The sequence below is a fragment of the Pholcus phalangioides genome, unplaced genomic scaffold (assembly GCF_987345545.1).
Source record: "Pholcus phalangioides strain wild (caught in Gottingen) unplaced genomic scaffold, Ppha-v1.0 ptg000022l_1, whole genome shotgun sequence".
NCBI classification, from domain to species: Eukaryota; Metazoa; Arthropoda; class Arachnida; order Araneae; family Pholcidae; genus Pholcus; species Pholcus phalangioides.
The window spans coordinates 4,836,568-4,850,708 of NW_028301615.1; the positions used below are offsets into that span (position 1 = coordinate 4,836,568).

Consider the following 14,141-nt stretch of genomic DNA (forward strand, 5'->3'; position numbering starts at 1 on the left):
TATATATGCAAAATTTGGCGACGATCTAAAATTGTAGATTTGTATAGAGAACATACACAGTCATACAAAAAAATCAATTTGATATATATAGATGAAAGATTCAGCCAAAATAGAAAATTCACTGAAAAAAAAGGAAGGACTTGTTTTCAGAGCATGTGTTCTTTCAGTGCATTACTCTTAGGATGCAACTGAACAGTCTGGACATTCTAAGAGCTTATCTTTTCCATCTGCATGTATCAAACAGAAATGAGCTGACCAAATCACAAATAGATGGGGGACAACTATACAAACTCTATTCTAGAACGAATTATCTCCATTAGCCAAGGTATCACTGTAATATTAAAATACAATACATCATCGTTAAATTTGATTGTCAGTATCATGGCAATAAGTCTTTCAGTTACCAGCTTTTTAATATTTATTTCAATAATAAATTGCATAATTACACTCCAATATCAATCATTTGAGATTACCAATAATTTTATTTTAAATTAAAAACATCAATTTTATTGAATTTATAATGCTGATGAATTTTAGGAAAATTAATATTCGGCCACCAAATATTCGATCAAATCACTATTCGTTACCTCCCTATAATTTAGTGCAATTCTAGAACATTCTAAAAGAATACTAATTGTGCATAAGGTAAGTGTTTCCATTTGAATTTTGAGTTGGATAGTTTTAATTAAAATTCATTTGGATTTTTTAAAAAATTGATGCATTTACTGATTAGTTTCCAGTAAAAGTAACATTGACTTTTGAAAAAAAAAAAAGATATGAAATAATGCGGAAAATTATAAGGTCATATTTTTTCGTTTTTCAGGCCATAAATGCTTGCATATTTCTAAGATTTAAAGGCCATAAAAATCTGAGCCTTAATTATTACTACTATTAGAGTATAGCATAAAAACTATAAAAGTCTTTTGCAGTCAAAATGACCCAATCTTGGACTTGGAGTAATACCCAAATTTTGTGATTGAAGAGAAAACTGAAATAAATAATAAAAATTAATGTAGAAACTTTCCAAGATTGAACTCATTAAACAAAAAGTTGGGTTTAGATGCATGAAAAGGAAAAGGAAGTAGCAAGGTCATGACTTGCTCTATATATCGGACCGCTCCACTTTTGTGGTCATATATTTTCTCTCTTAAGTATGACTGCTTACTGAGGTTTGATTGTGTGTGTGTGTGTGTGTATATCTATATCTATATACATATTAACATTTAAAAAACTTGAGAGGTGGGGGGGGGGGGGGGGGTGGAGAGAAATTGGTATCCACCTGGGCAGTAGATCTGACAACCTTAGTTTTATTGAACAAAACAAAAAAAGTCTTTATAAAAATGTATGGAATATCATGGACACACACCCGCAGCGCTTCTATGAAAACTTTTCCTCCATGATATTTCTGGGTACTGCTTATTCACTGGAAATTTTATAAAATGCATATGAAATAATAATTGAATAAGTCCAGATGCTTACAGCATTTTTCATCAGCAATGGATTTTGATCTCCTCTGGTGAAAGATGATTGTTCTTGATGCTTAATGAATTCATGCAAACAGGATTCATTCATCACAGCATTAGAATTGTTAATCATCAATTTGAATTTTTCTTTTTTCAACATCTGCATCTTAGAAATGTCAAGACCATCTTCTCCATACAGAAACTAAACCAAAAATTTACAAGAAAAATTGAGATAAACTATGAATGAATTAAGAAGAAGAATTAAGAAGAACCATTTCAGAGAAAAAAAAGAGCTATAAATTAATTTTTACTTTATAGACATTTATAGGTGCAAATTCCAAGATTCGAAAAATCTGTAGTTTGTCAGGTGATAAAATCTTTCACATCAAAGAAAATATTCCATACAAATAAAAGGGAAAACTGGAGAGATTTTTGGATTTCATTGCATGACCATATAACACATTTCAGGCGGTTCTGATATATTTTTGTTGTCCCAACTTTTTTTAATGAAAATATCCTGTTTTTTTTTGTAATTTCTATAGAGCCTCTCGAATTTTTTATCCTTCACTGACAGCAAGAATTAAAATTATCTTGTCACCTTGCAAATTAAAAATTATGATTAAATATGGGTTATATGTATATTTTTATTATATATATGTATGTTATAAATTTGTCATATTTTTTATTATATTATATCAGTTGGCACTCATTATAATGACGCTTCCATTACAACAGGTCCCAAATGTTTTCCCATTTCTGTCATTTTTTTATCCGATATAGTAATGACCGGTAAATATGATTCAATCCATTACAATGACCAATCTCAGCTCGGACTCTCTTTTTTTTTTTTTGCAAAGGAACTTGAAAAATCTGTCATTGTGTTTGAGCTTGACTTTTGATACTTGGAGAAGGAAAGATGAAGCCGTCACTTCTACAATAAACCCTGTAGTTAAGTAGCACCCTAACTGGAAACAGGGAGGAGTCATAGCAAGGAGCGAGTCAACTGGATGATGTAAATGCCCCCCCCCCACACTTACCATTCTATTTTATACTTTCGCATGCTGGCCCACTTTACTGTATTCCACCGCATTAGGCAGTATCCTGAGAAACATCAAGGGACACCAGAATGTTTGGAAATTTGAATCGCAGATTCTGAAAAATTCTCAAATATTTTTATTATAAAAGTTCTTTGAAATTTTTGAATACATAATGTGATCCTTGTTAAACTCTAACATGATAAACTCTTGGCGTGTTTATACAAGATTGGGATTGAGGGCAACTTGCTGAAGTGGATAGAATTGTGGTTGAGAGATAGGTCACAACGGGTTATGGTGAACAGTGAATTCTCTGATTCAACCAAGTTTGTCAAATTTGCTCCCCGGGTAGATAATCATTTCCCCCCCCCCCCCGGGCTGGATTTTTTAGCCTTAAAAACCCCTGGTTTTCTGGGAAATATTGTTTGTTTTTGGTTTTTGAAGAAAATGCGTTGCTTTCACATTAAAATTTTAGTTTTAGCATAGTTTATATATTCCAAAAATTGCTGCATAGTGCAGTGTTTAGAATATGTATATTTTTAAATGTTTTTTTAGGAACAAAAATGTGATAATAAATAATTTCTTGGAATCACAAACACACTTTTTTATAATTCTTCTACCTTTTTCTATGTAAGCATTTAGGTATGAGATTCACATATTAAATTGTTACAAGAAATCGCAAACAGAAAATGTGTAACCATGGACCTTAGTTTAACAAATATACCTGATAAATGTGATAAGCATACCCACAGAAATTGCTTATTTATGATACACAATAATTTTTCACACACACACCCAAATCCTTGTATAAATAAATTGAAGCGTGTGTGAAGAAGAAAACCAATGTATGTAAACTGAATTTTCATTCAAAAAATATTTACATGTTTGCATTACATTTTTGTAAGTTTAATACAGGTACATCAGACTTTCATAACTGAAATATCAAGAGACACAAATAACATTAACTCATAACGAATAGAAAATAACATTGTGGGATTCTTGAATTGAACATTGGTAACGAATGCCTTCAAGTGACACAGAACAAAAAAGTATAGTTTTTCTTACGAAAATAACACCTAACCAGAAAAAAAGCCTTAGCTTGATTTTTCAAGATGCTCATAATATAAGTCCGAACCCGAAAATTAGCTTGTTGAAATCGTCAGCCAGATGACATTCTGTAGGTCTGTTGCTATACATGACAGGTTTTCTTGTATAAAGTGATATTAATATACAATAATGTTATTGACATTTGTATTTAATGATAATTCAAGTTATTCTGTAGTTTCAAGTTTCCAAAAATGGCTAATCTGGACAAGTGGAAAACACCTCCAGAGTAATGAATCCTCAGAATGACTGCTATCTCCTCCTCTTAGCCAGATCATTTGTTAATTATTACTGATTCTTTGAAAATATTTCAGAATTTAATTGAATGAAGTACGGATATTCTTTAGCAGTGAGGAATTCAAGAAAAAGAGAAGCATGACTTTAGCTCCTGATAGTTTGGGTTCGATTTAAAAAAAAAACGTTGGTCCTGGTTACATAGCTAAAGGTTTTATTTTTGATGTATCAGGACACTTTTGGATACATTTTCTGCAGGGTTAGAAAAATTTGAAGAAAAAAAAATTCAGGCACCAGTCTGATTTCTCCGAATTTTCATTATCTAAATTCATCTATTTTACCACAAACAATCTTCTTGCTACAGTTCTGCATACAACTCAAGGTTCAGATACAATTACACACAAGTGGGTGTGTTTGTGTGTGAACATTATAGTATGGTCAATTTTATTGATCAAATACATAGTTTAACATGCACCAAAAATGTATATTTAGACACAATATAAGATGTACACATAAAGGATGTATATTAGGGTGGGTCAGAAAAACAAATTTATTTTCAAATCGCTATAGTGCGGAAAAGTTTCCTTCTTTGATAAAAATAAAAATGACATAAAAGAATTTAACATCTGTTGACATCTTTCGGTTGTGCATCGTACTTGAAGTTTATAAAAATTGACAAAATTGAACACTTTCCTTATTTTTTTAATATTACTTAAAATTGAACGATCAACACACAAATGTTTGTTATGCTTATTTTATGGTTCAATAAAGTAAAATAAATTAAAACATCATTAATATTTCAATGTTTATTGGTCGCCCAATGTGTTTGAAAAACGGGAATGACCAAATTTTTGCAAGTTTCATTGTGCAGCTCTTTGCATGCTTTGTCAGAACAAAATGACACAGATTTTACCATGTTGAGGTGGCTGCACATTGAGTTTCACCCACACCCTATCCAATCAACCATCCAAAGTAGAGAGTGTGTGTAATTTACATTATAGTTACCAAAATTGACTAGTATTTAGTGGTTTACAGTTTCTTCTATTGTTTCTTTTCCAAGTTTTCACGTTTAAAGTAACTTTTGGGAGAAAATAGGTATGACTAATTTTGATAACAGTGTAGATATGGTGTAGCAATCTCTATAGCTTCATCTCCACATACTTTAGTTGAGGATTCTGTAACAAGCCAGGCACATCTCTAGACTGCCTGAGTGGGACTGTAGCATATGTGATTTTCATGTGGGAAGACAACAACATGTGTCTACTCCATTTCAACGAACTCCCTTTCCGTCATATTTTTCAGCATATAGATGATGCACATACCGGACTAAAATCTTTTTTCTGTGCCCATTGGATAACAGCTTACTGAGTTTGAAAAGCTCACTGTGGTGGAGTATGAATCATGAGATTATTTGATTCTAGAAGTAACCAGAAAGATGCTATGCAAAGACCAGCAGTACTGTATTTATTAGACATATCCAAAGCAATAAAATTAGACATTAACCAGAGGATTTGCCAATTTGAGATCCTGGTCCTCTGTCATGGTTCAACATCAAAAATAAAAAGTATTTTAGTGACGCGATAATCATGTTTTTCTAGCAGTTCAAACATTGAGGTATTTATTTGATGACTTACTTCAAGTTGTTAATCCAATAATTGAGCACAATGCATTCTTTGTACAACCTGAAAATTTACTATTGGCTATGATCATTGATGACAGAGAACACATTCAAGAGAGATTGGGTATAGAAGAATTTTAGAAGCAAGGTAATCCGCCTCTGAATTAAGAACTATTGAACACTTTATGCTAAGCTTAATTGCATTAGCCTAGCTTAATTGTTATAATTTTCTGTGCTACCATTTTTAATTTCTCACTTTTTTTGATCCCTTGATTAACTGCCCAAACTACCGACTGGAGTTTTATCCAGCATGACTGTGCCCTTCTCGGTACTGAGCTTACATCGCTAATGTGACAAAGCCTGGTTGTGCTCAGTTTGTTCTGTTCAGTTCACAGTTCAGACACTTCATGCTAACTAAGATTAACTTTAAAGCTAGAGATTACCTTCAAATTATTTACTGGAATAATGGCCTGTTGTATCCCCCAATGCTACAGGAAGTATGTAATATTATATTAATCAATTCCGACACTAATATCAGAGCCATCAAAAAGTTACCCTGTCACACTCACAGTCCAGAGATGTGTAAAACTTGTTACAGAGGCCTCAACTAAAGCATGTAGACATGAAGCTAGAAATGGGCACATCAGATCTACACTATTACCAAGATCAGTTACACCTGATTTCTCCTAATTGTCAGATTTTGAACATGTCAATTTTGGTAAAATTTTTTTAAATATAATGTCAATTACAACGCTCTCTCCTACTTTGAATGGTTAATTGGATAGAGTGTGGGTGAAATTCAATGTGCAGCCACCTCAACGTGGTAAAATATGGGTCATTTTGTTCTGACAAAGCATGCAAAGAGCTGCACAATGGAACTTGCAAAAATTTGGTCATTCCCGTTTTTCAAACACATTGGGCGACCAATAAACATTGAAATATTAATGATGTTTTAATTTATTTTACTTTATTGAATCATAAAATAAGCATAACAAACTTTTGTGTGTCGATCGTTCAATTTTAAGTAATATTAACAAAATTAAGAGAAATATTCAATTTTGTCAGTTTCCATAAGCTTCAAGTACTATGCACAACCATAAGATATCAACTGATTTTACAATTTTTATGTTGTTTTTCTTATTAAAGGAGGTGACCTTTTCTGCACTATTTTTAGCAATTTGAAAATAAAAACTTCATTTTTTTTTCAACCCATCCTAATGTACATACATGTTTAAGTTACATATTGAAGTTGTGGAAAAAAAGAAATTCAATTTTCCTCCCATTTTGACTAAAAATCCCACACGGGCTGTAAGTGAACAATTATTCCCTTATAGTATGGCCAATTTTATTAATCAAATACATAGTTTAACATGCACTAAAAATATGTATTTATGCATAATGTAAGATGTACACATGAAGAATGTACATACATGTTTAAATTAGATATTTTGTGGTTGTGGGGGAAAAAGAAATTCGATTTTACCTATTTTGCCCAAAAAACACCGGTTTTTTAGAAAAACCTGCCCGAGCTGGATTTTTTACAACCTGGATTCAACAGGTGTCAGTAGTGGAATTCCTGAATGAAATCTCTTTGGCCCAATACTTTTCCCCTTTTTATTGATAAACTCGATAAGGGTATTGATGGGATTGTTAGCAAATTCGCAGATGATGTTGGTCATCATGTTGTCACAGTGGTGGTAGTTGGGCATCAAAGCGATAGGGAGTTGCTCCAGACCCACTTGAACAGGATTGGAACATAGGCAAATGAATGGAGCATGAAGTTCAGCGTTGACAAATGCAGGGTCGCTCATTTTGGTTCGAACAACCCACTTTTCTCTTTTGAGTTGAATGGTGTAACTATCCTGGATGCAACTAGGGTGATCAATTTAGAAATTCTCAGCGGCAGACTTTTTCGGCCCTTTTCTGGGATGTTTGATGAAAGGAAATTCATCGGGGAATATTTTATCTGTATTCATGTTTTGTTATCGCACATACATAACTTCAACAAAAGAGGAAGTTTTGACCACATGCGCATCACTATAATCTTCAATTATCACTTCTATATTTAATATCTGCTTATTCAATATCTCCTCGAATGCAGGTGTCGAGGAAATATGATCGAAGTGTTCAAAATTTTCGATAGGATGGACCATAAACTTTTAGTACACCGCCAATCGACTGCTTTTACAAGGGGACACCAGTATCGATTAGTGAGGGACAATGCAAGGCTATGGTGTCACAGGGAATTTTTCTCTAATGGGGTTGTTAATAAATGAAATAGCTTACATCCGGAGGTAGTAAATTGTAGCACAAATGAAACGTTTAAAAAGAAATACGATAAAAATGTTAAGGTAAATCGAGAAGCTATCCATACTTAGAATAAGACAACCATAAGTATTCTTCATGGGCATTGTATAATATTTTATCATGTGTATATATTGTTTACAATTTTTGTTAATTGCATTTTTAATTGGGTTGCTGTATTTTTGAAATATATGACATCCATATTCTTATGGCCATCTTTTTTCAGCCACCTGGTTGGGCATTTTGCCTGTTGTGGCGTTGTAATTGTATTTGTAACCAGGACTATTGGCTGCTGAGCTATTTGCCTGCACGATAAGAAAAACAATTTTTCTTGTTACCCTTAGAGGGTTTGTAAAAACTTCCTTAAAAAAGGAATTTCCCACTCTTCCCCCATTCATGACATGTGATGTCATTTCGAAAGGGGGAAAAAACAGAGGCAAAAGACTTTTTGCCCCACAAGAAATTCCTTAGGGATTGTTTTCAGAAGCGAGGATTCTTTTTAGATGAAGTAGGGAATTTTAGAGACAATTAGGGATTTTTTATGATTTTTCTAAAAATTTGGGAAATTTAAGAACTTTTTGGGAGGTCGAGAAATGAAGCTAAACTTCGGGAGACTTGGCAGATATGATATGTTGATGACATTGTATTGATAGCATATTAAAATCATTTGTGATGATTTCAATTATTCTTTCATGGAAGCTGATTATAGGGAAAAGGGTTGAAAGATAGTCAGAACCTCGAGCAGTTAGGCCATTATGAGTGAGTGAAACAAGGAGTAATACAGAGTTAGCAAAAAAGACTGATTCAAGTAAGGTTTTAGATAGTAAAATTTACAAGTTGCTACCCGTAGTCTTTTTATTAAAAGTTAATTAAATCATGCTGAGCCATAGAATTAACCTGACTCTTCCATTCAAGATTGTGATCAATGTATATGCCAAGGTATTTGATTGTAATAACTTGTTGAAAGACGTGAACAATTACAATCAGAATTTACATTAGAATAGTACAATTGTGATTATGGGAAATTAAATGAGGGTTAAAATGAATGTTAGTTTGAGAAGAGAAATTTATAAACTTAGTTTTTGATGTTTATCTGTAGGTTGTTAGAAACAGATCCCTTTTGAATTACAATTAAATCAGTATTGGTTAAGTTAGTTAGAGATTGGATATCGTCATATGAGTAAAGTAATACTGTGTCATCGGTGAAAGTTACTATATTGCTATTTATATTTAAGTTGCATAAATCATTTATGAATATTAAAAATAATAATGGTCCCAAGACAGAGCCCTGGAGAAATTCACTAAATTTCACTATTTCCAAAAAGGTGCTAAGTTCATTGGGAATTTTGACCGATTTTGTTCTATGGGTTAAATAAGAAGCAATTAAAGCATTATCTCTGATTCCATAATTTGGCAACTCATTTAGTAATATATAATGATTCACACAATCAAAAGCTTTTCTTATGTCAAGAAATATTGCAATGGTTCTTTATTTATCAATATTTTCAGCGACAAAAATTTTGTAAATGTCCAACAAGCAGTTCTTGTATTTTTATTAGAAAGGAATCCAAATTGATTTTTAAAGAAATTGAAATGTGACAAGATTGAAAAAATTCCATTTTTAATAATTGTTTCAAATACTTTTGAGATAGGAAGTAAAACTGAGATTGGCCTGAAAATATTAAAATAAGTTAGATCTCCAGATTTATAAATGGGGGGGGGGGGGGTAACGCTAGCTGATTTTAGATTAGAGATCTTGGAAATTCACCACTGGACATACATATATTAATTAAATCTGAGAGAGTATTCAAAATATTACAGTGAAACCTGTCTAAGACGGACACTATTACACAGAAACCTGTAGCAGAACAAATATTTTGTCTTATGAATAATTAATGTTTTTCAATAATAGGAAACGTCTTTGAGACGGAAACTGTCTAACGTGGAAACGGAAGGCATATTTAATCTATCTGTAGATACAAACCTGCTAAAAGGGAAAGAATTTTTGACAGTCATCTCTTGGGACAGTCATCAGTCAGCTATACATACACAATGCAGTCCAATGGCTGAGCGAGACATGTCATGTGAAGAAAAAAATTTATAATTTTCCTCTGCTTTTCTAACATGGGCTGCGTTAATCTGAAAACACAATGTCTAACACCATCCGCGGTCAAAGAAAAGTTCCCTACACCTCAGGATGGATGTTTGAGCATTGGCCTCAGAAATGCACCAATAAACTTGAAACTATGATAAAATAGGCATTTATGGCAGAAAAAGTACAAAAAAGGCATTATTAGAGAAAAGTGTCAAAGTAGGTAAAAAAAGATATTTTGCCTGAACTTCCAGGCTCTAGTTATGTCTTTCTGATCCCCCTTTTGTTAGGTGAACTCTTTCACTTCTTGGAAAAACGAAAGATGAATGCTAATTAACTACCCGAATAAGGGGGCGGTCTTGAGAAGAAGCGGATTTACTATTCAAAATTTAGTAAAACCTTGTTTAGTATTTCATTTATGATGGAAATGGTAACTTTTGTTAGAAAACACTCCTATTTCTTGGAAAAAGTCTGATAATTTTGGGAAAGTAATATGCGAGAAAGACTGAATTCTATTCACAATTTCTAGATACTGTGTTTTGGCTACTTCAAAGATTTTTACTCAGTGTAGAGATGGCCCAGCAACATGAAATGTGTATTGAATTTAAACACAAAAATTGAGTTCATAGAGGTGTAAAAAAGCAAGATTTAAGTGCTACCGATATGTAGAATTTTTCTTTCACAAACTTTTTTTGGTCTTTGATCTCACTGTCAGTATTTAAAGAGGTATGCAATTTCTCAATTTTTATTTTAAATACAGTGAAACCTCTCTACAATGATACTCAATATAACAATATCTTTTACTACGATAAATCCCTCTCTATAACATTATTTTAAGATTTCTGAAACCGATATAAAAAATGATATTTTTTTAAATATTTTGCTCAAAATCGCTTTGAATTTAATTTTAACTTTGTCACTTGTTTCCCTTCTTCTGAAGACATCTAATAACATCAATATTTTGCACTACAAAATTACTGAAAGCTGAAGGACGTTATTGCTACTTTCTGTGTAAGACACGAAAGTGCAATGCAGTGAACTTCTCTACAGGGGCAAAGCATCTTACTGAATTTTTGTTATAAATTAATCAATTACAATGTTTTGTGGAGAATAAATACATAAGTATTTTCTGATGATATTAACAACAATGTTGATGCAGAAAAGACAACAGCATAAATTTGATCATACGTAAGGATAATTTTGCCTCTCGATACAATGATATAATCCCTCTACAACGATATTTTTTTTTGGTTGGCAGAATACTGTTATATCAGGGGGGGAGGGGGGTGTTTACTGTATTAAAAATGTTTCATTTTTGACCAAAGAAAGTGTTCATTCTATTGCTATTCAAGAGAACGTTTTATATTTAAGTTTAACTATCAGTGCATTAAATATGAAATTTCAAATGTATAGTTATTTGAATCAGCAAACATGAAAAAATTCAAAATAATAATACGCTATACATATATAATGCATGTCTCTATTTATGAGACATGCATATGAACTCCTTAGTTCATACAAGTTACGGTGATGTTCTCAAAACTTAAGTTTCGTAAACTATAGAAATAAATCACTGCATATATTTTTATATGCACTTCTATAAAATGGAAACCTGTCTAGAGCAGAAAATGATTTCAGTCTCTTGACCTTCCGTTTTATATAGGTTTCACTGTATATGGAAGAATTTTCAAGACCTTGGTGTTGATTGTTTCTACAAAGGATCCAGATGTGGGTAATTGTCAAGATTTCATCTGCAGTTGTTGGAAAATGGTATATTGAGTGACCATGCGATTCCATGTATTGCTTAAAATCATTATTCATGTTGATATTGAGTGGGGAAATATTTACAAAATGGGAATTAAAGTTTTGGGCCATTGAAATAGGATCAGAATCTGAAGAAAACAATTTATTATGACCATCAGTTTTAATAATTATACTATCAATGAATTTCCAAGGTTTAGCGGAAGTGTTACATTTTGAAAATTGGGTGAAATAATAAATAAAATATTCAATTTTAGCAAATCCTGTTTTGGATTTGACCAGTTTTACAAAATTTTTATAGCAGAGATTAAAATTCATGTGTTGCTTGAATTCTTTACAGTGGTAATAAAAATTCTTCATATATGGACACAAGTACAATTAAAATACACAGGCACCAAGCTAAGTCTGTTATGAATTGATGACGCTAACAATTTTTTTTTGTGGCTCGTAGAAATTTGTTTCTGATGGATTTCCTGTCAAACTGGACAATTATGGGCTTAATTTTGTCCTTTATCTTCGTCGCAATGTGGTGGATGGCTGTGGTGGCATTTGACATCTTGGAATCAACTAGAGACATAATACTCATTTTTAAATTGTTGACATTTTCCCTCTGGCGACTCACACAATCCTTGTATTTCGATGTTGCATCTTTTAGAACATAGTTCCCTAAACTTTTTCTTCCATTGCATTCTTCACCAAAAACTTTTTTTTCTCATCGCCCCCCCCCCCCCAACTCAAGCAAACCCATAGGATCCTATGGGTTCAATGTCTGTAGCTTCTATCGCCCCCCTGGACCATTCCATCGCCCACCAGAAGCAATATTGACTACTTTGGGAAACACTTTTCTAGAATATTGTTGCAGACCCCCAATTTCACTTTGCAGTTTTGTGATGTCTGTTTTCAAAACTGAGTTTTCTGATATTATTTCCTGGTGTTTGTTTTTGAGGTTGGCTATTTGAATTTGATATTGATGGTTTTGCTCTGTCAAAGTAGGGAACTGAGTAGAAATGTACGATTTTAGGGCCATGATTTGGTTTTCGAAAGACTTATTGATTAAATAAACTATTTGTATTAGTTCAGATGGCAAGTTTTGTAAATATTGTTCATCGCTAGATGATAAACGCATTTGGGTATTCACTGATATTGAGCAATCTGTGTAAGATACTGTTGACAGTCCGATGAGCGGAAATGATGTTGAAACTAGATGCTGTGTTTGTTGAGATAGAGATATATGGTAAACTTGTACTGACAGCACCTGATGAAGCTGTGAATGGTGTGACCAGGGCGGAAACTAGAGGAGTCAACTGCCCCGGGCGGCAGTTTTAGGTGGGAACAAAAACACCATTACAAAATTATCAAATTTTAAACTTTTGGGGAGGCAAAAATCCTAGTTATGATCTTGGGTGTGACTATTGATGTCAATGCTGTTGCTGTAGTCATTAATGTTAGCATCGATGAGGCTGAAGATATTGATGATGCATCATGATTTATATGAGTTTTTGCATTTGAAACAGTTCCAAAAACTTTCATCATGTTTATGTTTTCAAAACAATCTTTCACTTAGTCCACCACAGAAAAAATTAAATACATTTTTGCATACATCGATCATCCAATGTAAAAATGACTTCAGAACACAATTTACACTTGGACTGATAGCTTTGTAACTCGTGCTTAGATAATTAATGTACGATTTAACTAACATAAATACTGCACATTAAATGGATCATATGAATTAAAAATGTTGCGAATTATATATTTTAAATGTTTTTAGAAAATTGAACCTAACGAAGGAAGACAAAAAAAATCTTGACCTTTCTTTCTCCTCTTTGGAAAGCGTAAATAAAACATGTGTGCAATCACTCCAACTACTGTTGCCAGTTTTATTCAATATCTATTTCTTGGCAATGGCACTGACTGTTTTTTAGGCACTGAATATAACATAAATATACATAATCATTGTCAGTGTTTCTTGTCTTTATATGCATAAATTTTGTTTTTCAAGTTTTAGGTTTTAATTTATGTTTAATTAACCAGCTATTAATATTTGTTAGATAATCTACTTTTTAAAATAAATTTGCTGTATTAGCATTTTCTACATAAAGCACTGTATCATCTGCAAGGGTTATCAGTTTTCCCTCTAATTGTGATTTGCATAAATCATTTATGCATATATTAAAAATTATATAGGACCCAGAACAGAAACTTAAGGTATATCTATCTTCATTTCTTGAAAAGTACTTCTTTTTGAATTACAACTGTTTGTTTTCTGTTGCAATAATATGATTTAAACCATTCAAGTATGTTTCTTCTGGCTCCTATTACAAATAGTTTATTTGTTAGAATATCCAAATCCACAAAATCAAATGCTCTTTTCAAATCTAGGAACACAGTTATGGAATATTTATTATTGTTGAATGTATTCTTTTTTTTTTTTTTTTTGAAATCCATATTGAATCCATATCGTTGAGAAATTTTTTTGTCTATTTAGGAAATCAAGCAGGTGATTTTTATAAATTTTTTCAATTATTTTT

General features: G+C 32.3%; 1 protein-coding gene across 1 annotated transcript in view; it reads right to left on the reverse strand.

Moving 5' to 3' along the window:
• Polr1A (RNA polymerase I subunit RpI1) overlaps nucleotides 1–14,141 on the reverse strand; it is a 553,279-nt gene that overhangs the window by 206,550 nt on the left and 332,588 nt on the right. Inside the window, exon 20 of the mRNA XM_089249700.1 lies at nucleotides 1,480–1,665. Within this exon, the coding sequence (XP_089105826.1) occupies nucleotides 1,480–1,665 (186 nt within the window). The remainder of the gene's footprint in view (nucleotides 1–1,479; nucleotides 1,666–14,141) is intronic.